The sequence below is a fragment of the Paramormyrops kingsleyae genome, chromosome 4, assembly GCF_048594095.1.
Source record: "Paramormyrops kingsleyae isolate MSU_618 chromosome 4, PKINGS_0.4, whole genome shotgun sequence".
Taxonomy (NCBI): Eukaryota; Metazoa; Chordata; class Actinopteri; order Osteoglossiformes; family Mormyridae; genus Paramormyrops; species Paramormyrops kingsleyae.
The window spans coordinates 16,681,834-16,705,944 of record NC_132800.1 but is presented as its reverse complement, the minus strand read 5'-3'; the positions used below and the strand labels follow the sequence as shown (position 1 = coordinate 16,705,944).

Genomic DNA, 24,111 nt, shown 5'->3' with positions numbered 1-24,111 from the left:
TCACCAGAGAGCGCGGATTAAGTGTGTTACTCAGTTACGCTCTGGGCAGCGCTGAACCGGGACATTAATAGGATAGAATATGAAGCCTTTATTGTCAGTGTACAGGTAGCAAATACAATATACAGACAGAAATATATAAAATGTACATATAGAGGGGAGGGGAAAAGCCCCCCCCCCCCCCCCCCCCCCCCACCAATCATCAGGATTGCATTTCATTACATTTTATTTTATTCATAATCAGAATTCACTTTATTGGTACAGCTACATGTACTATGATTTTGTTTTGGCAGTTTTTGTGCATTCACAGTCAACATAGAACAGAAGTCAGAGAAAAACAGTCATATTCTGCATGGGTTTGGCAAGCTGAACAAACATTCATTTTTGTCTAACATACGTCACACTTCAGACAGAGTAAAAAGGGTTATACTGGTTAAAAAGCAGAGATTTTACCTTTTTGCCATGGAGAAGCAGCGACATGTGACACTCTGATAAGGTAAAAATGATTCCTCCAGCACACAGTGAGCTATCCCAGCATGCACAGCGACACGGAGGAGTTATAAACCGCAAACCCTGGATAGAGGGGTTCAGTGAATGAGGAGGTGAAGCTGTACAGGAGGGTCAGTCCATCAGAGGAGACTCTGTAGAAGGACAGAATACCAGCCGCCCAGTCCAGATACACTCCTACTCTGCGGGAGCCTGAGGGCTTTATGGGTATGACAGTCTGTTTATTATTGTGCCAGACAAAGTAACTGTCAGGAAACCAGAACAGCATCCATGACTTGTCATTGACTCCAAGCCAACAGTCATCACTGTCTCCTTTCCTCCTGATTCCTTTATAAGTCACTCCTATCAGGGCGTCATCTCCACTCCACTCAGCCTCCCAGTAACAGCGACCAGTCAGACTCTCTCTGCACAGAACTTGGGGCCGGCATTCAAATCTCTCTGGATGATCAGGATATGGCTGCTTTGCCCCCCATGTCACCTTCCTATTCCCCTCTGACAGAGAAAGGTCTCTGTTTGCTGTGTTGGGGTCCAGCGTCAGCTGGCAGGAGTCTGTAGGCAAGAGGAAGAGCGATTAATCCCATCACGAAGCCCAGCATCTCCATCACCATCACTGTCACACCTCACACACTCACTAACACAGAACTCGCTCCAATACACACATTTTATTCCCAATATACTCATGTAGCCGCCCGAGTCTGCGGCGCTCCGGCTGCCCCCTGCGCTGTGAGACACGCCGCGCTGAGAGACTCGCTGGGGACCGAACTGCACTTTAGCCTGCGCTCTATTATTCTGTACGATACACAAAATATAAAAACGAAGCAGGAATTCAAGTATGTGAAATACCTCAGGAAATGTCGGACGCCCGCGCGCCGCCGGCGGGAAGACGCGCCAAAATGATGCGCGTGTTAAACTAATAGGCATAATTACTGGTAGATAAAATTACAAACAGCATTTATCAAACATGTTAACCATAAAATTATACGACACAGATTACCACTAAAAGTAAGCTTGTCTTTACGTCACAATATGAACTTCTTTCAAACCACTTTGGACACACACCTCTCTCCAGCAGCGAGCCGACGCGATGCTCCCAACGCGGACGCGGACGCATCTAGGCTGGTTCTCCGCAAAGCGCAACACTCGCGTATCTGCACCGCGCATGCGTACACGGAAACGTTCATAGTTCTCCGGTCAAGCTGTGTACTTTGCTCTTGCCATATTTAAGTATTATTATTAGTAAATTATTATTCTGATATTCCCTGCACACGTACCACAGCAGTGAGGTCTGTGCATATTTCCCTACGTTTTACAAATTCTTTTGTTTCCCCTCCACCACCCCCCCTCTGCGGAGGACTGCTTTATTTCTATTTAAATATTTATTTATTTATCTATCTATTTATTTATTTGTTTTTATTTACTTCCTCATACTTCCTCAAGAGAAGGAGAGGGAGCGAGGGGGGGGGGGGGGGAAAGGAGAAGAAGGGGGATAGAGAGAGAGAGAGGGAGAGAGAGAGAAAAAGAAAAAAAAGAAAAAACTGAATCTGCTTCAATGTCTGCTGAAGAGAGAAAACAACAACCAACATCTGTACGAATCCCATCGAAAATCAAACGTTAAATGTTACTGAACAGCACACACACCCAGCATTACAACACATGCCCAGAAGCAACAGCCGATCAAGACAGCGCGCGTCCATGTGCACCTGTCGCACACCTGTGTGCACACCTTTGTGTGTCAGTGCACTGGTGTTCATAAGGTTTCTCCATGTAAATGTCTAGTAGTGTGTGTGGGGAGCCACAGCCCCGCCCCCCCAGGACATGAAGCTGACATGGAGGAGACCCGGGCCCCAGACACCCAGAAAAGGGCAGATGATAGTTCCGGCGGGGGGGTCATCCGGCAGCCACATCGCAGGAGCCCCAGGGGGCCGTGGCGGCGAGCCCGCAGGCTCCGCCGACAGCCGGCCACACCAGGTCAGACCGGAGCCCGGGTCCAGAGATCCAAGGGCCCCCCCACCCCCCAGCCAGTGCCCGACAGAGTCGGGAGGGCCAGGCCCCGCCAGGCAACCGCCGAGAGTGAGCCAGCACACACCAGAGCATCCAACCCCGGACATCGAGAACCACCAACGCATCGGCAGCCGGAGGCCCCATCCACCGGCAGGGAGTGTGGCGGGGGGGAATAGAGCCTGAGATGTTATTCCAGGTGGAGTCTAAGACCCAACCTGACACATGCGTATAGACAAACAGGCGTACACATACACAAGCATGCTTGTGTACGTTTTACAAATTCAAAGCGCCAGTTCACAGGGTTGCCAACTTTGATCAACTGGTTGGCGTGAGATTTTCAATTCGGAACAAGGCTGCACACACATGCATACGCATTTATATGTATGTAGCAGTTTTATCACCTTGTAAATTGCCTGTAGGGTTTGCAAACTACCGTGCTTCGTCTGTGCAGCTACATGAGGTTAACGCGACGCATGCGCAAGGTGCAGTACCACCAGAAATTGGGGTGGCAGTATGGTCACGTTTTGTCACGGGACATTGTCTTTACATACGGTACAGATAGTATTAAGTATACCTGGCTTAAACTGACGTGTATTGAGAAAAGTCTACCTTATATGTAACGTGTATTTTATCTTTAATTGTGGCATTCAAAACAATATTTGTTCATTTTGAGTGACTAAGAGAAAAAACTGATTTGCAAATTTTTATTAGTGTAATCTGAATGTAGTCATATCGCCACTGTGCTGTTTGTAGCAATTTCAGGTATAAAAATACAAATAACTAATATTACTAAATAAATACACTTAAAATATATACTTTAATAAACTAAAAGTGGGCCAATTTAGTCCCAAGAAGTATACTTAATAAAATGAACTTTAAGTATACTTTTTTTTTTGGTAAGGGGAGCCATGTGACCGACAGGGAGCAGGGGAAAACACAAAGACAACAGGAGGGACGGGATGAGCAGCGACACCTGCTGGTCAAACGGGGAAGGGACACAAAAGGCTGGGACAACAGGAGCTGACCCTGACAGGAAAGTACCAAAAGTACCGTACCTGGTGCAGTGGAAAAGCCCCTGAATAAATTTGCTTTGCTTTGCAATTAGATTAAAAGGTTACTGACATAAACAGCTCATGCAAATGTAAATGACCAGGAGGCAGCGGGAGAGAGAAAGAGAAGCTCCACTAGCAGAAGAAAACGAAACACAATAAAACACACTCCACCTCATACAGGGAGAGAGAAGTGTGTGTGTGAACAGACTTACATTGTAAGAATTCTGATCTGGTCCTGGGCACTAATACCGGTAGGATGGTGTCTTTGATAACTAGAAGGAGACAGATTGTAAGTTTCACTTAATACAGATTTTTGTTTCTATAATGTAGAAGAAACATGTTTCATGTGATCTGGGTCTTGCAGCCAGTAGAATGTGGAGCTCTTTCGCCAGTTATCACAAAGATTCAAACTTGCTGAAAACAAACTGACTTGGTCACACAAATGTGAGGCTGACTGTACTGCAAACTCTCTCTGCATGGTCTACATCAGGGGTGGCCAGTCTTACCCGCAAAGTGCCAGTGTGTATGCAGGTTTTTGGGATAACCTTTAGGTCAGCTGTTCGACCCCAGGTATGAGGACTCTTCAGCCAATCAGTCCTCTAATTAGTAATCCAGCAAAAACCAGCAGACAGCAGCCCTTTCTGGGTAAGATTGGCCACCCCTGGTCTATATTAACATGAACAGACTAGAAAATGTATTAACCTGTATGATGGATCTCTGCCATTTTCTTTCTGCAAACATTCTCCAGTTGATCTTTCAGTTCAGAAACCTCCTTCCTTAAATTCCCAAAATCAGATCTTGGACTGACAGAGATTCTGGGTCCAAATCCAGCTTCAGGGGTTACAGGAAGACCCTGGCACCTCTACAGACACACAGTCTAATTAAACAGCTTCATCAAAACAAATGTGTATTGTAATATAATTAACAGGACCATTAACATCTGACAAATGACAGACTAGCTGAAATACAAATGAGAACATGCATCCATTTGAATACTCTGGTTTTCTTATTGTCAAAGTAGCTGTTCTGTTACCTGGAGGAAATGGATGTGATCCTCTGTGTGTGAAAGCTGCTCCAGCTCAGAGTGTCTCCTCTTCAGTTCATCAATCTCCTGCTTCAGTCTCTCCATGTCTCCTTCAGCCTGACTCACTGCAGCCTTCTCCTGATCTATGATCAGCTTTGTCACCTCAGACCGTCTTCTCTCAATGGAGCGGATCATCTCAGTGAAGATCCTCTCGCTGTCCTCCACTACTGACTGTGCTGATCTCTGTTGGTGATACAGGGAGCAGAGGAAGGTAAATTAGAATTGGCCTCTTTTGACAGGAGGTATAAAAACAGCACAGGTCTGGGGTTTGGAGCATCACAATGCTGGATGCCTCAGGTACTGAAACCCAGCCAACACTGATTGGAAATGATCACTCATTAAGCTCATACACTGTCAGCTGCAGGGATTTGGCAGAGACTGGTGGCTGTATGGGGCAGGTTGGTTGTCACCATTGGGTCTTAGTTTAATAGGTGACTTTTTGGTTTATATTTCCATTACACTGGATTGTGCAAAGTTGCATTTTTCTCAAATGGGCCTTTTATGGTATTTTTCTAAATAAATAAGGTACTACTGCTGCAATGCCTGGTTAAACCCTGTTATCTAGCAACTTTGTCCCATTAAATCACTGACCAGAATAACCCACAGCAGCACTAATTTGATTAATACCTACAAGTCTGTAAATCTGCAATCTGTTGAATCTGAAAGAAGATTCAATATGATCACAAGCCAGCTGTTATCTTCTCCTCAGGTTCATACTCACTGTGATTGAAGCCACAGCCTCTCTCAGCTCCTGCAGCTCCTTCTCTCTCATCTGCATTCTCTGCTGAAATTCCCTCTGTGTTTCACCCATTTGTTTCTACAGATAGGAAACAAGATGACGACAAAAGTTTGTTTCATTAGCTGAGATCATATTCATTAATCATCCTGTCCACGGTGGACCCCAGCCTTGGGCCCTATGCTGCCTGGGAAAGGATCCAGGCACTCTCTGTGACCCTGACCTGGATTACTGGTTAGGAGATGGATGGATGGATGGATGGATGGGTGGATGGATGGATGGATATTATTAAATGATTTATTGACTGTAGGTAGGATAAACTGACCATAAACCCTTTGGTCCTGTTTCCATCTGGTATTAACATGCGTCCTGGGTGATCCAATCACAAGTGCACAGCGCTAATTACAGGTGTGAAGGCACCCAGGACACATTGAAGATGCATTGAGATCCAATCACTCAAACTACATTGGGAGGTGGTCTGGGCCGCATATGGCCACATTCTTATAGCAATGTGAAGGCGAATGTGTCCTGGGCTGCATTGCAGGACCGGCTACTCAACTGACATCCTATTTGATTTATGTCAGATTGCATGTCAGTTGATAATGGGCCACTGTGCAGTAAACTGCACTGTGAACAACAACAATAATGCATCTTTTCTCCTGCGACACTAAAAACTCTGAATCTGCTGGGAAGTTGTTTTAATATTGGACTGTTGTGACCCAGTCATACAGAAACCGTGTCATAGTGTGCATCACTGATGTTTCATGCAAATTCAGAAAAGACAATGTGTAAGATGTGATTTATTAAAGATGTTTCAGAATTTGCACAGATCATATGTTTAATGAGCATGTTGGGGCCCGGCCTGGTGCAGGCAGGGAAACAAGGTGACGATCCACTTAAAAGCTCCAAGACAAAGGGATTTAAGGAAACTGAAGAAAACTAGAAAGACATAAAATAAAGGAACAAGAGGTCAAAACTCACCAGGGAAAAAGTAGCTAAGAAAACGACACGCAGACTAACAGAGGGAATGGGGCAGCTAGTGATGTTAAGCTTGACACTGAAGCTCCGAGGTATGTGGCAAAAAAACTATTCACTACATTCTGAAGCACAGCTTGGAGGTTTCCTCCATTCCACCCTAAACATGTGACCATGGTCATCCGAAGCTTTGTTTTGCACTCAACCATCTGACTGCTTTGGAAACCTCATTACCGGTTTCGAATGTCGGCACACACACACTGCAGCATAAGTTTTAATCATAATAATGGTTTAATGATAATTTATCAATAATTAAATAATTTAGAAGTACAATGAACACAATAATGATTATTATTATTAAGGTTCAGTTTAATTGTATGAATACATAATATCAGATATGGGTGAGGGTATTACCCAATAATCTGTATAATTTTCCCAGTATAGAGACCAAGAAACAAATGATTGATGAGGCTTTGGTCAATATGATTGTGAAGGATTCACAACTATTCACCATAGTGGATGATGCTGGATTTAGGGAGTTTGTGGGAATCCTGGATCCAACCTACATTCTCCCATCCAGGCAAACATGAAAGGGTCTGGTGGCAGAAATATTTAAGATAGAAAAAGAGAAAGCAAAGGAAGAGGTGAAAAAGGCCTCCAGAAAAAAGTCTAACATCTGACATGTGGACATCCATACATATGGAAGCTTATTTAGTCAGACACACAACCTGCCTTGTACAGGCACTGAATTTGGTCGTGATGAAGGCCATTGATCAGACACAAGGACCTGACAATATCAGATCCAAGGCATGACAGATTGTGCGTGACAAACTTCAGAACCAGTATAACTGCTAGAGAAAGGCTTTGTGAAATCCAACAGCAGATGGACAGACCCACTCTCAGAATGATTCAAGAAGTGGAAACCAGCTGGAATAGCACCTATTCAATGCTGCAATGATCACATGATCAAGGAGAGCCAGTTGGTGCTGCATTGGTCACTCTGAAGACAGAGCTCACAACCCTGACCTCAGAGGAATATCACATAATTTTTGATTGTCTGGGTGTTTTATGACATTTCAATGAGGCAACTATTCCACATTTTGAAGAGAAGAGAGTATCAGGATCCAAAGGTTGGTAGCCTACTGTTCCAACCTTTCACATTTTAATGATAATGTTCAATTAAACTGAATTGGGATAAATAATTATTATTGCACAGTACAAAATGCATAGTGTATATAATGATTCATGCTTTATCATTTTAGTTCCAGGTCTGTAGGATCTTCTGGACAGTGATGTGGGGGAGAGCAAACGGGTCAAGAGTCCTACAGCAGATGCTACTGTGGAGGTTCAGCAGTACCTCAGTGACCCAAATATACTGCGTTCTGAAGACCCTTTGCAGTTCTGGGATATGCAGAAGGCTGTGTATCCACACTTATATGAACTTGCAGTACAGTTTCTCTGCACTAATGTTCACCATTTAGAAAAGCTTTGATTACAGAATCATTTTTTGACACACTTGCTTCCAAAAGCTTTGTTTTGCCATCACTATGGGCAACTAAGGGAAGATAACCAGGAAAAACAAGCAGGTAGAAAAACAGGCTGTGACTAAAGACAATGACCTAACATTCCACCACCAACACACAAACAATGAATCAGCAACAAACAGGAGGACAAACACTTAAATAAAACAGACAACCAAACTAACGAAGAGGCAGCTGTGACACAAGACAATTAACCAATAACAACGGCGCAGGGAAAACAGGCAACAGGTGCAGTAACTTATACTAATGAACACAAGACTAGGAAAACTCCAACAAACACGGAAGGTAAGAAACACTAATCACACACTAGGAATTCAACACTTAGAAAATACAGAAACATGTGGAACATAATAAAACAAGGCACAAGCTTCACAAGGAGAACACAGAACTAATGAACACTAGGAAGAATAGAAAACCAATAATTAAATGAATAATTAAACCCATGACCAGCTGAGACACAAGGACAGCGATGGCTGCTGGCCACATGGGGAAGAGACACAAGGACAGCGATGGCTGCTGGCCACACGGGGAAGAGACACAAGGACAGCGATGGCTGCTGGCCACACGGGGAAGAGACACAAGGACAGCGATGGCTGCTGGCCACACGGGGAAGAGACACAAGGACAGCGATGGCTGCTGGCCACACGAGGAAGAGACACAAGGACAGCGATGGCTGCTGGCCACACGGGGAAGAGACACAAGGACAGCGATGGCTGCTGGCCACACGGGGAAGAGACACAAGGACAGAGATGGCTGCTGGCCACACGAGGAAGAGACACAAGGACAGCGATGGCTGCTGGCCACACGGGGAAGAGACACAAGGACAGCGATGGCTGCTGGCCACACGGGGAAGAGACACAAGGACAGCGATGGCTGCTGGCCACACGGGGAAGAGACACAAGGACAGCGATGGCTGCTGGCCACACGGGGAAGAGACACAAGGACAGCGATGGCTGCTGGCCACACGGGGAACAGACACAAGGACAGCGATGGCTGCTGGCCACACGGGGAAGAGACACAAGGACAGCGATGGCTGCTGGCCACACGGGGAAGAGACATAAGGACAGCGATGGCTGCTGGCCACACGGGGAAGAGACACAAGGACAGTGATGGCTGCTGGCCACACGGGGAAGAGACACAAGGACAGCGCACTGTGACGAAGCTTCATTATTTATGTCAAAGCTGCTCCACACTTTATTAATATTAGTGAAATGTGCCGGTAAAAATTACATGAAGGTAAAATTAAAGCGTGTAGGTAAGAATGTGTGTTCAGTAGCCTAGAAAATGGATGTGTGAATAGAAACATATAATAACAGTGTAATTGTTTATGTAGTTTTATATTGGGCTGTCAGGGGGCTTGAATTCCTGGTCAGAAACTCAGTCCCACTCCAGCCCTGACTACTTTGCTCCTTTTACTTCACTTGTTCCAAGTCAGACATATAATTCAGCACATGGGCGTTGCTAGAGATTTTGGGCCCCATGAAAGCATATCATATTAGGCCCCCCAGTCTAAACCAATCCAGTTATTTTCCAAATTTTTCAGGGCCCCTGTCACTCAGGGGCCCTTGGAATCGTCCTATAGTTTTCCTCCCCCTTACAGCGCCCCTGATTCAGCATATCATACAAAACAATGAACCTCTTTATTAACATTTTCACAGGCTAAACATGGGAATTTGACGGCAGAAGTTAAAGGGAAATACTACGGCGACTACTTAAGATTCGTATTTTTCTGCACTGGAGATGGTGAGGATTCGAATCCGCACTCTGTCCTGTGCTACGACATTTTGGCCAGTGAAACCGGCGAAACTTAAGAGGCACTAAGAGACGAAGCACAAAGATTCCATTAGCAAACCGTTGGCATTTTTCGAGAGAAAATGCGAGGTACTTAAGTTCCACATGCGAAAGGAAGCCACGCGGTATTTTATCCCTGGGGAAAATGCTAAGGCTACAGAAGCCTCTTTCAAGGTCTCTCATCTGATCGCAAAAAGGGCAAACCTTACTCAATAGGCCAGACTTTAATCAAACCATCTGCGAAATGAATGGTGAATATAATGCTGGGAGACAAAGCAAGTAATGAACTTAACAAAATACCTCTGTCCAATGACACTGTCCAGCGGCGCATAATAGCCATGGCCGAAAATGTCCAAAATCAGCTGATATATCAGCAATGAGGTAAACCTTTTTCTACGGGAGATATATATATGATGGCACTGTACATGATGATTTTCTTTTTTGTCATTCCCTACAAACGAACACCACAGGAGAGGCAATTTTTGATTTTTTGAATACCTTCATTGGCCAGAATGGCCTTGATTGGAGCAGGTGTGTCGGCATTTGCACTGACAGTGCAACTGCGATGACTGCAAAACACAAAGGCCTGGTTACGCGTGTATGCGCAGTCACTGTGTTTGCCGCAGCAACGCACTGTTGTATTCACCAAGAGCAGCTGGCAGTGAAGAAAATGCCAAAGTCTTAAAACAGTCTTGGACGAGGCTGTTAAAATTGCTAACATGATTAAGGGCAAAGCACTGAACACGCACATTTTTAAAGTTCTGTGTGAGGAAATGGGAAGCGAACACACTTAACTACTTTTCCACACAAAGGTTCGTTGACTGTCCCGTGGAAAAGTTCTGACCCATTTTTTAGAGCTGCGCGATGAGCTTAAGCTGTTCATGCATCAGACTGATGAACTCTGTGACAGAATGTATGACTTTCAATGGCTTGCGAAGTTGTCATACCTTGCTGATATTTTCAGTTTCCACAACACATTGAATTTGGCACTTCAAGGGGAAACAGTCACAGTCTTTACTGTACAGGACAAAATTAACGCAGCACGCATGAAGACGGAATTGTGGTGCACTCGCCTCGATCGCTTAAAAATCGACAATTTCCCTACTTTGGCAGACTTTCTCCTCACAGCTGAGGAGGTCCTGGACAGCGATACCATTGCAGCTTTTAAGGAGCACCTGCGTGGCCTTCACACGCATTTGGGAAGATACTTCCCAGAATTAGACATGGACTTTGAGTGGATCAGAAATCCATTTGGAGACCAAACCCACATTGAGCGTGTCAGTCCTAAGTTTTCTGCAAGAGAGGTAGACAGCCTTGTGGACATTGTATCTGATGGATCACTGAAGTCTGCTTTGAAAATATCAATGCCGTTTTCAAACACCTACAACTGTGAACTTGCATTTTCAACACTGGTTGGTTTGAAAACAAAACAGCGCAACCAGATCAATGTGGCCCCCAGTATGAGATTAAGACTGTCCAGTTTAGAGACAGACATTCAGTCAGTGATGCGTAATATGCAGCAGCATTATTAGAGCTGTTGTGGATAGGCCTACCTAATTCCTCACAACCATACTGTAGGTTTTACCTGGATCTTTCAAAAAAAATGTAGTTCCAAACAAATTGACCTCTTTTGAAGTATGTTCCTGTATATATGAGATCATGTGTGTGTGTGGATGTGGGTTTTGTGGGTGGGGTGGGGGTCGGAGGGTAGCAGTACGTGGCTCTGGGAGGGAGCGCCGTCGCAGGTGGTCTCTGAAAAATTTTTTTTGGACAAAGTGGTCCTTGGTCTGAAAAAGTTGGAGAATCAGTGATCTAGGAGGTATATGTAAGTACTGAAAGACCTTTTTTAATACGTACATTTGTACTGTGTTGAGGTAGGTAAGGTAAGGTAAGGTAGGTAAGGTAAGGAGCACACGCTGATTACAGTGCCTTACCACACCCACCACACGACCAACCACCTCAGGGAGGAGATCCTGAGTGCAGCCGTGCAGTGGGTGACGCCTCAGCACCACACCAGTCTGAATGGACCGGTGTGAGTTTTTTCAAGAGGCTGGAGTGTCAATCCTGCAAAACAACTGTGTTGATATAGTTTCACAAGAAATATAATTATTTAAGTAACCACATTTACATTACATGAAATAATATTTTATAATAATGACTGTCTAATAAAAATCGCAGCATTATTATGAAATACAATTTTAAAATTATACAAAGAAGACAAGCGTTATTATGAACTATAATACCTTTTATGGAATTATTTAAAAATAAAAGGACACATTATTGATATATTTATTTATTATTTTATTTATCTTTAGATATAATTTATTCCTTTATTTATTTTTTGATATACTTATTTATTTTATTTGAGTATCATGGCGTTCCATACAAACATCTTAGGCATTTTTATTACCCTAAAATGTGCTAATAGCTTCTGATTTCTTCTTGTCCTTCTTTTAATGTTCGGCAGATTCTGCATACGGAAGTTATTTACCTGCTTACTGTATTTTAATTACTGCGGAAAGTGAGATCCAATTACAAACGGTCAGTCGAGATGCGTGTGGAGACGCTTGTTAATACCAGGTGTGAACAGAGCCTTTGACTCACCACTGTTGTACTGAGCTCATAGTTTTGCATTTGTGGGTTTCCTGTCAGCTTAAACAGGGCTGGTCATTCTCATCAGACCTCTCTAATTAACAAGGTGTTTCAATAAAAACAATAATTGATACCTTCACTGATCCCTGTGGGGAAATTCTCTTAACACCCCCCTACTTGCTCTCTGTAGGTGAGAGTAAACTGGCTGCAAAGGGCAGCCACCCATAGCAGCACCCAGGGAGCTGGGGGTTAAGGGCCTTGCTCAGGGACCCCCAGATGTACCAAGGCCAGGCTTGAACTGGCAGTCTTCTGATCATAGGCAGAGAGGCTTAGCCCACTCAGCCACAGGCTGCCCCAGAACTATCACACTCTGGCTGTTTCATGTTTACTGCACCATTCTCAGGAAACTCTACACACTGCAGTGGCTGTTTCTGAGATGATGGAGCCGCTACTCTTATGCTGAGCTCCATTTACCTCGGAGGTCGGAACTCTGAGCTGGGAATGACGTCACAGACGAGTTAAACACTTTCCAGTGCAGCCATTTAGAAAAACCAGGGACCAGTTTCAAAAAGAAAAATTTCTTGTTTACCCAGATAACTTATAACTTGTTAGATTTAATGTGCCATATTTAAAACATCTTAGCTCACACATCTCAGCCATTCAGATGCTCAGCCAAACAGTAAGTGAACCTCTTCACCCTGTTTGCTTGCTGTATATATTCAGCTGCAGCCACATGATTCGATGTTTGTAGGAGTTTCAGTAGGAATTCAAGCAGAACTTTTTAAACTTGCACTTTCAATTAATTTTTCTTTCATTTTACCAAACCAGACGTGTTCTGAGTGTTTTGTAGCAATTACACTAACATCTCTTAAGACAAAATCCATTTATTTAAAATGAACTTTATATTTATATAAGAAAACTTCTGGTCTGACCTGTATCTCCTCCCTTTGTGCAGCAGCTGAGACTGTATCATGGCCTCTGTGTTTATCCATCGTACAGAGATAACAGATACACTGCTGGTCGGTACGGCAGTAGACCTCCAGGGGTTTGTCATGCTGGGAACAGACCTTGTCCTGCAGACGTCCAGTGACATCAGTCAGCTTGTGCTTCTTAAAAGCTGGAGACTCATAGTGAGGCTGGAGGTGAGTTTCACAGTAAGAGGCCAGACACACCAGGCAGGACTTGACAGCTTTGTGTTTTCTCCCAGTACAGAAATCACACTCCACATCTCCAGGTCCAGCATAATGGTCAGTGGGAGTAGCTGCTTGTAGTCCAGTATTCTTCAGTTTCTCCACCACTTCAGCCAGTATGGTGTTTCTGGCCAGAACAGGTCTGGGTATGAAGGTCTGTCTGCACTGGGGGCAGCTGTAAACTCCACGCTGATTCTCCTGATCCCAGCAGCTCTTAATGCAGCTCATACAGTAACTGTGTCCACAGGGAATAGCCACTGGATCCTTTAGTAAATCCAGACAGATTGGACAGCTGAACTGGGTCTGATCCACTGCAACACTGGCTTCTGCCATTTTACCACAAACACTGATATGATTAAGTTTTGTTTTCTCCCACTTCCTGCTTCTCAGGCTGCAGTAGGTGTGGTTTTGGACTGAGGCCAGACTGAGAAGAGCAGACTGAGCAAACACTGGAGTTGGAGTTTGTAACTAAAATAGTATATTCTGCAAACTATACACACAACAGACATTTATTTAGCTTGTATGAGAATAACTGTTACTTTTCTGTAAACAAGCTATAATCCTACTCTTTGATTTTGTACCGTAGATATAAATTAGGTAGAAAGGTATAAGAAAGCAGTTCAACTGAGAATGAATTTCTGTGTCTGTTTAGAAACATGTTTGGGATCATGTGGTTTCAGGTGAAACATGCAGGTATGTGCAATTATAGACAGACTATGTCAGGATTAGACAGAACAAGCTTTGACAAATACTGTCAATCCACAGATTTGTTTTTTATATTATTCTATATATAGTATTCATGAAAATAAAGGGCGTAGCACATATATGTCATATATCTTCATTTTCTTTCTGTGTGTTTGTGCTGGGAGTGTATTTGTGTTAAGAAGGAGAGTCAGGTGACCAGGTTTGACTGATATTTTTTCCCACCCAAAATTTTTCCATAATCTAATAATGAAAGTTTATTCTAGATATTCATTAAACACTATTAAGTTAAAGTCTCACATTTAAGCCAAAAGTTTCAGCTTCAGCCACCCGCAGGAACAGAAAGATAAAATATCAAAATAGTATCCAACAAATTACAATAACCACGTATCCAGTACAGGGTTATGGGACACACACATCACAGGAAGCACAGGGCACAAGGCAGAGACACCCTGGATGGGAAGCCAGTCCATCACAGGACAAACACTCACTCACACGCTGAGCACAATCAAGAGACACTAATTCACCAAACTGCATGATCTTGGACAGCAGGAGGAAACCTGAGGAAACTCACAGGAACACGGGGAGAACATGCAAGCTGTACATGCAGAACCAGGAGTGGGAACCAGACCCACAAGCCTGGAGGCGTGAAGTGAGAGCAGCTGGTCTGAAGTCCTGAAGGGAGCTGGAGCCCTTTCTTTGGAACAGTGTGGATCCGTCCTCCATTACTGCTTATCCTGTACGGGGGGGGAGCCTGGAGCCTGTCCCAGGGGGCACAGGGCGGGGGGCACGATGGATAGGATACTAGTTTATAGCAGAGCACAAACTCACACATACAGACTCACACTAAGGGCAGCTTAGGGATCCCAATCGGCTGATAGCAGTTTCATGTTTTCCAAAGCAGGAGGAGAAAGTCCACATTGGAAGAACATGCAAACTTCACACATACAGCAGGAGGGACAGGAAACAAGCCCAGAGCCAGAGGTTACACCCTGAGACCCCACAATCACACATACTGTTAGGATCTATTTAAAAGTTACATTTTAATGCTACAAAATTATGACTGACTATGAACTTCATATTCCAGAACTGTGTTGGAATGTAAGCTGACTTTAAAAATGTTACCTTACAGGATTTACCTGTTTCCCCACCCTGTACCTAAGCAGGTGTGATCTTTGTTCCTTCAAAGCAGACACACTCATTGCGTGACATTGCGGCCTTAGAAAAGGTGCAACGTAGGGCCACAAGAATGATTCCTGGTCTTAGAGGAATGTCATACGAGGAAAGGTTAGTTGAGCTAAATCTGTTCAGCCTCAAGCAAAGGAGACTGAGGGGGGACATGATCCAGGTCTATAAGATTCTAACAGGTTTGGATGCTGTTCAACCGAATAGTTACTTCAGCATTAGTTCAAATACAAGAACTCGTGGCCATAGGTGGAAATTAGCGGGAGAACATTTCAAACTGGATTTAAGGAAGCACTTCTTTACACAGCGTGTAGTCAGAGTATGGAATAGTCTTCCTGATAACGTAGTGCAAGCTGAATCCTTGGGTTCCTTTAAATCAGAGCTAGATAAGATTTTAACAACTCTGAGCTATTACTTAAGTTCTCCCCAAGCGAGCTCGATGGGCCGAATGGCCTCCTCTCGTTTGTATAGTTTTTATGTTCTTATATCATTACATTTACATTTCCAGTATTCATCAGATACTGTTGCTGAAAGTGGTGAACAAGTGAGGTAAACATGACATTGCAAACATGCCGCTGTCAAGGTGCTGCTTAGGCACTAGTGCAGCTAGGCTGATATTTCTGGGTCCACAGAGATGTCACTGGCGGTCAGTGTCGTGTCACCGTGATGAAAGACTCGTGGAGCAGGTGTCAGGCAACTAACAGGGACTTATTGGGATCAGGATGGGAGGCTAGAGAACAGGCAACATGTGAGGCACAACATCAATGATCCAACTGGGGAACAGAGGACCAGGAAGCACTTAAATACAGGACTAACGAGGGAACAGACTGGAGGCAGCTGGGAGTGTTTAACATGAGGGCTGGAACGAGACGTGAGACCAACAAGCACCAAACATGGCTTGTTAGAGTCAAGCCAGGGAGGAGGCGGGACATTCAATTCAGTTAATTTATTTTTATATAGCGCCTTTCACAGCAGAGTCGTCCCAAAGCACTTCAGATGAATGTGTTGTGATGCATTAAAACATCATTAGGGAGAGTAATACAGAATGGGACAAAGGTAGGAAAGAAATAAAATAAAGAAAGCCAGATGACAACGGAGGAGAGGAAGCAGAAACTCTGAAGTAAGTATAAAAACAGGGGCACAGGATGCACAAGACAAGGAGAGATACAGGCGGGACAGAGCAACAAGACAAACACTGAGGCACAGAAAGGAATAACATGGGGCATCCGGGGAGTTTTCATAATGCAGGGAAGCTGGGCGAAGACTCGGGGCTGGGGAGCCTCCTAGGCCCCTTTCCAGGTGAGGCTGAACTCCGGTGCATCACAGGACCAGAAGGTCTGGGAGGGCCAGCAGGACCAGAGGGTCTGGGAGGGCCAGCAGGACCAGAGGACGTGAGGGGTCAGCAGAGTTGGGGGGCGCTGAGGGAACTGCAGAGCAGTCGGGCAGCAAGGTGACAACAGAAACTGAAGAGGAGGATGGCAAGGGACCTACAGGGCAAGAGCAGAGACTGGCACCCCCTCTCTGGGAGACAGAGATTCATCCTGGCCCTATCTTGGACCCCTACTGATACCAATGACCACCCCAGACACTGGGACCAGAGCAGCCCGAGTCTGGGATGGAGGCTGGGGCTCACGTAGCTGGACCCAGGGCAAGTCCAGAGGGTCCCACTCTAAGTCCTCCAGCAGGACATCCTCTGGGTCCATCCTCTCTGGGCTGGTGGCAGCCTGGAAGTTGGGCACAGGGCTGGCAGCGGATTGTAGGCAGGCGCTGGTGGGACATCAGGATACAAAGCAGGTACCAGCAGGCAGGAGGCGAGATGGGTGCTGGCTGGACATCAGGGAGCAGTGTGGCAGGTGCCGGCTAGATATCAGGGAACCGTGCCAGATTCAATGAGGGTGTGTACTTCCTGAATAAAGAGTTCAAGTCAATGTTGTCAATGACCTTATCAGGTCCTGATCTTATCTCCTCACTAAATTTAAAAGTGGGATCCAAAGGTAGGTGCTTATACTGTATGCAGAAGTGTCCATGAGCTGCCTTTCTGTTTCATCAAGGTAAGATGACATATCCTGAATAACTATAGAGCCCCCCCCCCCCCCCCCCCTTATCGACAGGCTTAGTGACAATATCGTCGGCAGACATTAACTCACACAATGCTTTATTTACTGAAGACTAATTATTTTACTGTATACTGTGTACTATTAAACTACAGAAGAGGATTAGATTAAAGTCAGAATTCTGACATTAAAGTCAGAATTCAAATAATATTTTCATGGGGGCCCTAATCCTCTTCCGTACTGATGGGGTTAAATGTAAATGTGTAGTTTTCTGAATCTTAATCTGAAAGTCAGTTCATCATTTACCCAGAAGGTGGCAGCACATGAACACTGCAAAACTGCAAGCTTGGCATGTCGCTTCGTATACAATAGTGCGCTATCCATATATTAAAAAAACTACATAATTACATAAATCAATAAATGTTTGTCCTTCAAAAAAGAATAGAAGCATGTCTACACAATATACCCAAATCTAATAATCGCCCTTGGCAGCATGTTACACTGTAGTTTGGTTTTGTTTAAGCTCCATAAATTCCCAGAATTACCCTGGACTACTTCCAGTACTGAAGCCCAAAGAATCAAACACGGAGCTCACATAACTTGGCATGAGGTCCCTGAATTACCTAAAGTGGATGCAGTTCTTACTCCGGCCCATGGGGATTCAGAGCAGATACAAATGATCGTGAAGCCATGTCTGATTTACAGTGAAAGGTGACTGAACACAATACACAACCTCTGTAATGACTCCACTGTCCAGCAGGAGGTGCCACATGAAAGCTGCCCAGCAGGAGTAAACAGGCTTCCAGAGATGATGCACCACAGTCCCACAGTCGTCTAGTCTGAAGTGCTCTAATCTTGTGGTCCCTCTATACCCTAGTCTCAATTCCCCCTTTGCCTCACTTCCATGATCCACAAGTCCCTAGTCTCCTCGTTCCTTAGTCCCCTTGTTCCTAATCCCATAGTCCACTACTCCTTAGTCCCCTTGTTCCTAATCCCATAGTCTGTCGCTGCGATATCAGGCTGCTGCGCTCAGTCACCAGAGACCACGGATTAAGTGTGTTACTCAGTTACGCTTCGGGCAGCACTGAACCGGGACATTAATAGGATAGAATAGGAAGCCTTTATTGTCAGTGTACAGGTAGCAAATACAATATACAGACAGAAATATATAAAATGTACATATAGAGGGGAGGGGAAAAGCCCCCCCCCCACTCATCAGGATTACATTTCATTACATTTTATTTTATTCATAATCAGAATTCACTTTATTGGTACAGCTGCATGTACTATGATTTTGATTTGGCAGTTTTTGTGCATTCACAGTGAACATAGAACACAAGTCAGAGAAAAACAGTCATATTCTGCATGGGTTTGGCAAGCTGAACAAACATTCAATTTTGTCTAACATACGTCACACTTCAGACAGAGTAAAAAGGGTTATACTGGTTAAAAAGCAGAGATTTTACCTTTTTGCCATGGAGAAGCAGCGACATGTGACACTCTGATAAGGTAAAAATTATTCCTCCAGCGCACAGTGAGCTATCCCAGCATGCACAGGGACACTGGGGAGTTTGGATAAACATAAAACCCTGGACAGAGGGGTTCAGTGAATGAGGAGGTGAAGCTGTACAGGAGGGTCAGTCCATCAGAGGAGACTCTGTAGAAGGACAGAGTACCAGCCGCCCAGTCCAGATACACTCCTACTCTGCGGGAGCCTGAGGGCTTTATGGGTATGACAGTCTGTTTCTTATTGTGCCAGACAGAGTAACTGTCAGCATAGTAGATCAGACTCCATGACTTGTCACTGTGTCCAAGCCCACATTCAGCAGTCGCTCCTTTCCTCCTGATTCCTTTATAAGTCACTCCTATCCAGGCTCTTTTTCCACTCCACTCAGCCTCCCAGTAACAGCGACCAGTCAGACTCTCTCTGCACAGAACCTGTTGCCACCAGTCAAATCTCTCTGGATGATCAGGATATGGCTGCTCTGCCCCACATGTCACCTTCCTGTTCCTCTTTGACAGAGACAGCTCTCTATTTGCTGTGTTGGGGTCCAGCGTCAGCTGGCAGGAGTCTGTAGGCAAAAGGAAGAGCGATTAATCCCATCAGGAAGCCCAGCATATCCATCATCACTGTCACACCTCACACATTCACTAACACAGAACTCGCTCCAATACACACATTTTTTTCCCAATATACTCATGTAGCCGCCCGAGTCTGCGGCGCTCCGGCTGCCCCCTGCGCTGTGAGACACGCCGCGCTGAGAGACTCGCTGGGGACCGAACTGCACTTTAGCCTGCGCTCTATTATTCTGTACGATACACAAAATATAAAAGCGAAGCAGGAATTCAAGTCTGAAATACCTCAGGAAATGTCGGACGCCCGCGCAACGCCAAAGTGATGCGCATGTTAAACTAATAGGCTTAATTACAGGTAGATAAAATTACAAACAGCATTTATTAAACATGTTAACCATAAAATCATACGACAAAGCTTACCACTAAAAGTGAGCTTGTATTTACGTCACAATATGAACTTCTTTCAAACCACTTTGGACACACCTCTCTCCAGCAGCGAGCCGACGCGATGCTCCCAACGCGGACGCATCTAGGCTGGTTCTCCGCAAAGCGCAACACTCGCGTATCTGCACCGCGCATGCGTACACGGATACGTTCACAGTTCTCCGGTCAAGCTGTGTACTTTGCTCTTGCCATATTTAAGTATTAGTTTTAGTAAAATATTATTCTGATATTCCCTGCCTCCTCCTTGGATTGCCACCTTATCGTGGTGGAGGGGTTTGTGTGCCTCAGTGAACCTGGGGGCTATGTTGTCGGGGGCAATAGCCCCTGGTAGGGTCTCCCAAGACAAAAAGGTCCCAGGCGAGGGGCCAGACAAAGAGCAATCCAAAAGAACCCTATGATAAAGTATAAAAACAAAGTCCCGTTTCCCTCGCCCGGACTAGGGTCACCGGGGCCCCACCCTGGAGCCAGGCCTGGGGGAGGGGCCCGTTGGCGAGCGCCTGGTGGCCGAGTCTTAGCCCATGGGGCCCGGCCGGGCACAGCCCGAAAGAGGCATGCGGGACTGTCCCCAGGTGGGCCCACCACCCGCAGGGGGAATGTCAGGGGTTCGGTGCATTGTGGATCGGGTGGCGGCCAAGGGAGGCCCTGGCGGTCCGATCCCCGGCTGACAAAACTGGCTTTCGGGACATGGAATGTCACCTCTCTGGTGGGGAAGGAGCCTGAGCTTGTGCGTGTGGTTGAGAGGTATCGACTAGATATAGTCGGGCTCACGTCTCCTGGAGAGGGGCTGGACGCTCTTATACTCTGGAGTTGTGGCGGGTGAGCGACGTCGGGCTGGGGTGGGGCTATTGGTGGCCCCACAGCTCGGTGCATTAACAACGGAGTTTACCCCGGTGAACGATAGGGCTGTTTCCCTGCGCCTTCGGGTCGGGGATAGGTATCTGACTGTCATCTGCGCTTATGCGCCGAATGTCAGTTCGGAGTACCCGGCCTTCTTGGATTCCCTTAGCGGTATGCTATTTGGCGTGCCGCGGGGGGATTCCGTCGTTTTGCTGGGGGACTTCAACGCTCACGTGGGCAATGACAGTGTGACCTGGAAGGGGGTGATTGGGAGGAACGGCCTCCCTGATCTGAACCCGAGTGGTGTTCTGTTATTGGACTTCTGTGCAATGCATGGTTTGTCCATAATGAACACCATGTTCCAGCATAAGGGTGTCCATAAGTGGACATGGTACGAACATGCCCGGGGCTACAGGTCGATGATCGATTTCATAATGGAACACTCGGGTAAAGAGAGGGGCAGAGCTGTCAACTGATCACCACCTGGTGATGAGTTGGCTCAGGTGGCGGGGGAGGAAGCCGGTCAGACCTGGTAGGCCCAAGCGCATAGTGAGGGTCTGCTGGGAACGTCTGGCAGAGGCTCCTGTTCGCTGGAGCTTTAACTCGTGCCTCCGGCAGAATTCCAACTGCATGCCAGGGGAGGTTGGGGACATTGAGTCTGAATGGACACTGTTCCGGACCTCCATTGTGGAAGCGGCCGTACGGAGCTGTGGCTGCAGGGTGGTTGGTGCCAGTCGTGGCGGTAACCACCGTACCCGATGGTGGACCCCAGAGGTGAGGGGGGCCGTGAAGCTGAAGAAGGAGGCTTACCGGGAATTATTAGCCCGGGGGTCTCCAGAGGAAGCTGACTGGTACCGGCGGGCCAGGCGGAACGCAGTTGCAGAAGCAAAAACCCGGGCGTTGGAGGAGTTCGGTGCGGCCATGGAAAGTGACTTTCGGTCAGCCTCAAAAAGGTTCTGGCAAACCATCCGGAGTATCAGGATGGGGAAGCAGCTCCTGGTTCCTACCATTTATAGTGGGGGGGGGGTGCTGTTGACCTCACCTGGGGACATCACCCGGAGGTGGAAGGAATACTTTGAGGACCTCCTCAACCATGCCTCAGATACATCTACGCACACTGCCTTTGAGACATCTGAGGGCACAGAGCCCGAGGGTGCTGGGGGGGGCTTGCACATCACTGGGGCTGAGGTGGCCAGGGTGGTTAAAGAGCTCCATGGTGGCCGGGCCCCGGGGGTGGACGAGATCCGCCCGGAGTACCTGAAGGCTCTGGATGTTGTGGGGCTGTCGTGGCTGACACGCCTTCTCAACAGTGCGTGGAAGTCAGGGACGGTGCCGCTGGATTGGCAGACCAGGGTTGGTGGTCCCCTTATTTAAGAAAGGGGACCAGAGGGTGTGTTCCAACTACAGGGGGATCACACTTCTCAGCCTCCCTGGGAAAGTCTATTCCGGGGTACTGGAGAGGAGGGTGAGATCGATAGTCAAATCTCGGATTCAGCAGGAACAATGCGGTTTTCGTCCTGGCCGTGGAACACTGGACCAGCTTTATACTCTTGCAAGGGTACTGGAGGGGGCCTGGGAGTTTGCCTATCCAGTCTACATGTGTTTTGTGGATTTGGAAAAGGCTTATGACCGGGTTCCCTGAGGTGTTCTGTGGGGGTGCTTCGGGAGTATGGGGTCCGGGGACCGCTGTTGTGGGCGATTCGGTCCCTATATGAACGGAGCAGAAGCTTGGTCCACATTGCCGGTAATAAGTCGGACGTGTTCCCAGTGCAGGTTGGGCTCTGCCAGGGCTGCCCTTTGTCATCGGTCCTGTTTATAATATTTATGGACAGGATTTCTAGGCGCAGCCAGGGTGTTGAGGGTGTCCAGTTTGGTGGCCTCAGGATTGCCTCGCTGCTTTTTGCAGACGATGTCGTCCTGTTGGCTTCATCTGCTGGGGATCTCCGGCATGCACTGGGGCGGTTCGCAGCCGAGTGCGAAGCGGCAGGGATGAGGATTTGCACCTCCAAGTCCGAGACCATGGTTCTCAGCCGGAAACGGGTGGTTTGCCCTCTTCGGGTTGGGGAAGACGTACTGCCTCAAGTGGAGGAGTTTAAGTATCTCGGGGTCTTGTTCACGAGTGAGGGTAGGCGAGATCGGGAGTTGGATAGACGAATCGGAGCGGCGTTTACAGTTTTGCAGGCGCTTAACCGGTCCGTCGTGGCTAAGAAAGAACTGAGCCAAAAAGCCAAGCTCTCGATCTATTGGTCCATCTTTGTTCCTACCCTCACCTATGGTCATGAGCTATGGGTAATGACCGAAAGAACGAGATCGCGAATACAAGCGGCCGAAATGAGGTTTCTCCGCAGGGTGTCTGGGCTCTCCCTTAGGGATAGGGTGAGAAATTCGGATATCCGGGAGGGCCTCAGAGTAGAACCGCTGCTTCTTCACGTCGAAAGCAGCCAGTTGAGGTGGTTTGGACATCTGGTGCGGATGCCTCCTGGGCGGCTACCTGGAGAGGTTTTCTGTGCATGTCCTACAGGGAGGAGGCCCCGGGGCAGGCCCAGGACTCGCTGGAGGGATTATATCTCTCGGCTGGCCTGGGAACGCCTCGGTGTCCCCCCCGAGGAGCTGGTGGAGGTAGCTGGGGAGAGGGAGGTCTGGGTGCCTCTCCTGAAGCTGCTGCCCCCACGACCCGAACCCCGGACAAGCGGTAGATGATGGATGGATGGATGGACAATCTCCAATTTGCCTTTTAGTTTTCAAAGTCTGTGCACAAAAATCCTGCAAAAATGAAAATTAAATTGAAATAGCACCATTTGCATTTTAATTTTCCACTCATGTATGAGCTTCCGACCGGTCGTGCAGAGTTGTCGGAAAACCAGATTTTTGAAAAGAAGATTTCTGTGTCAAATCTCACACAGTCAGACAGCCACAAATCAGGTGTAAGAGGTAGACACAGTCAACTGTGGCTAGTTACTTTTCTGTAACCAACAACGTAATGTCTTCAGCAACTACAACAGCACAACTGCAGCTGTAGTGAACACTACCGTCGGAACATCGAGCACCGAGTGCGACTCTGCAGGGGGAGGTTCTCTGGTGTCTGAACACTGCCGTGCAGCACCACTCATCCGCATCCATTGAAGGTGTTTCTGAGTTGTTCTAGGCAATGTTTATGGATTCAGAAATAGCCAAATCTTTCACCTGTGGAAAAGACAAAACTAGCTACATTTTAAAGTTTGGACTTGCCCCACACTTCAAAAACGAACTGATTTCTACAGCTAACAATGCAGGACCATTTGTACTGATGTTTGATGAAAGTTTCAACCGGTCAACAAAAAATAAACGACTAGATGTCCATGTTCGAT

The 24,111-nt window shown here is 46.5% G+C and overlaps 2 protein-coding genes across 2 annotated transcripts in view; both read right to left on the bottom strand.

Annotated features, from left to right (window-relative positions):
* Window positions 1–291: 291 nt before the first annotated feature.
* Window positions 292–13,831, bottom strand: LOC140589090 (tripartite motif-containing protein 16-like). Its single transcript, XM_072711699.1, has 6 exons — window positions 13,209–13,831; window positions 5,363–5,458; window positions 4,591–4,824; window positions 4,260–4,419; window positions 3,770–3,829; window positions 292–1,053 (listed from the first exon to the last, which is right to left on the bottom strand). The coding sequence occupies exons 1-6, from the start codon at window positions 13,797–13,799 to the stop codon at window positions 524–526; spliced, it is 1,671 nt and encodes a 556-aa protein (XP_072567800.1). The 5' UTR covers window positions 13,800–13,831; the 3' UTR covers window positions 292–523.
* Window positions 13,832–18,508: 4,677 nt separating this feature from the next.
* The window catches only part of LOC140588913 (E3 ubiquitin-protein ligase TRIM16-like), a 48,423-nt gene continuing 42,820 nt past the window's right edge, over window positions 18,509–24,111 (bottom strand). Inside the window, exon 6 of the mRNA XM_072711570.1 lies at window positions 18,509–19,479. Within this exon, the coding sequence (XP_072567671.1) occupies window positions 18,947–19,479 (533 nt within the window). The 3' untranslated portion in view covers window positions 18,509–18,946. The remainder of the gene's footprint in view (window positions 19,480–24,111) is intronic.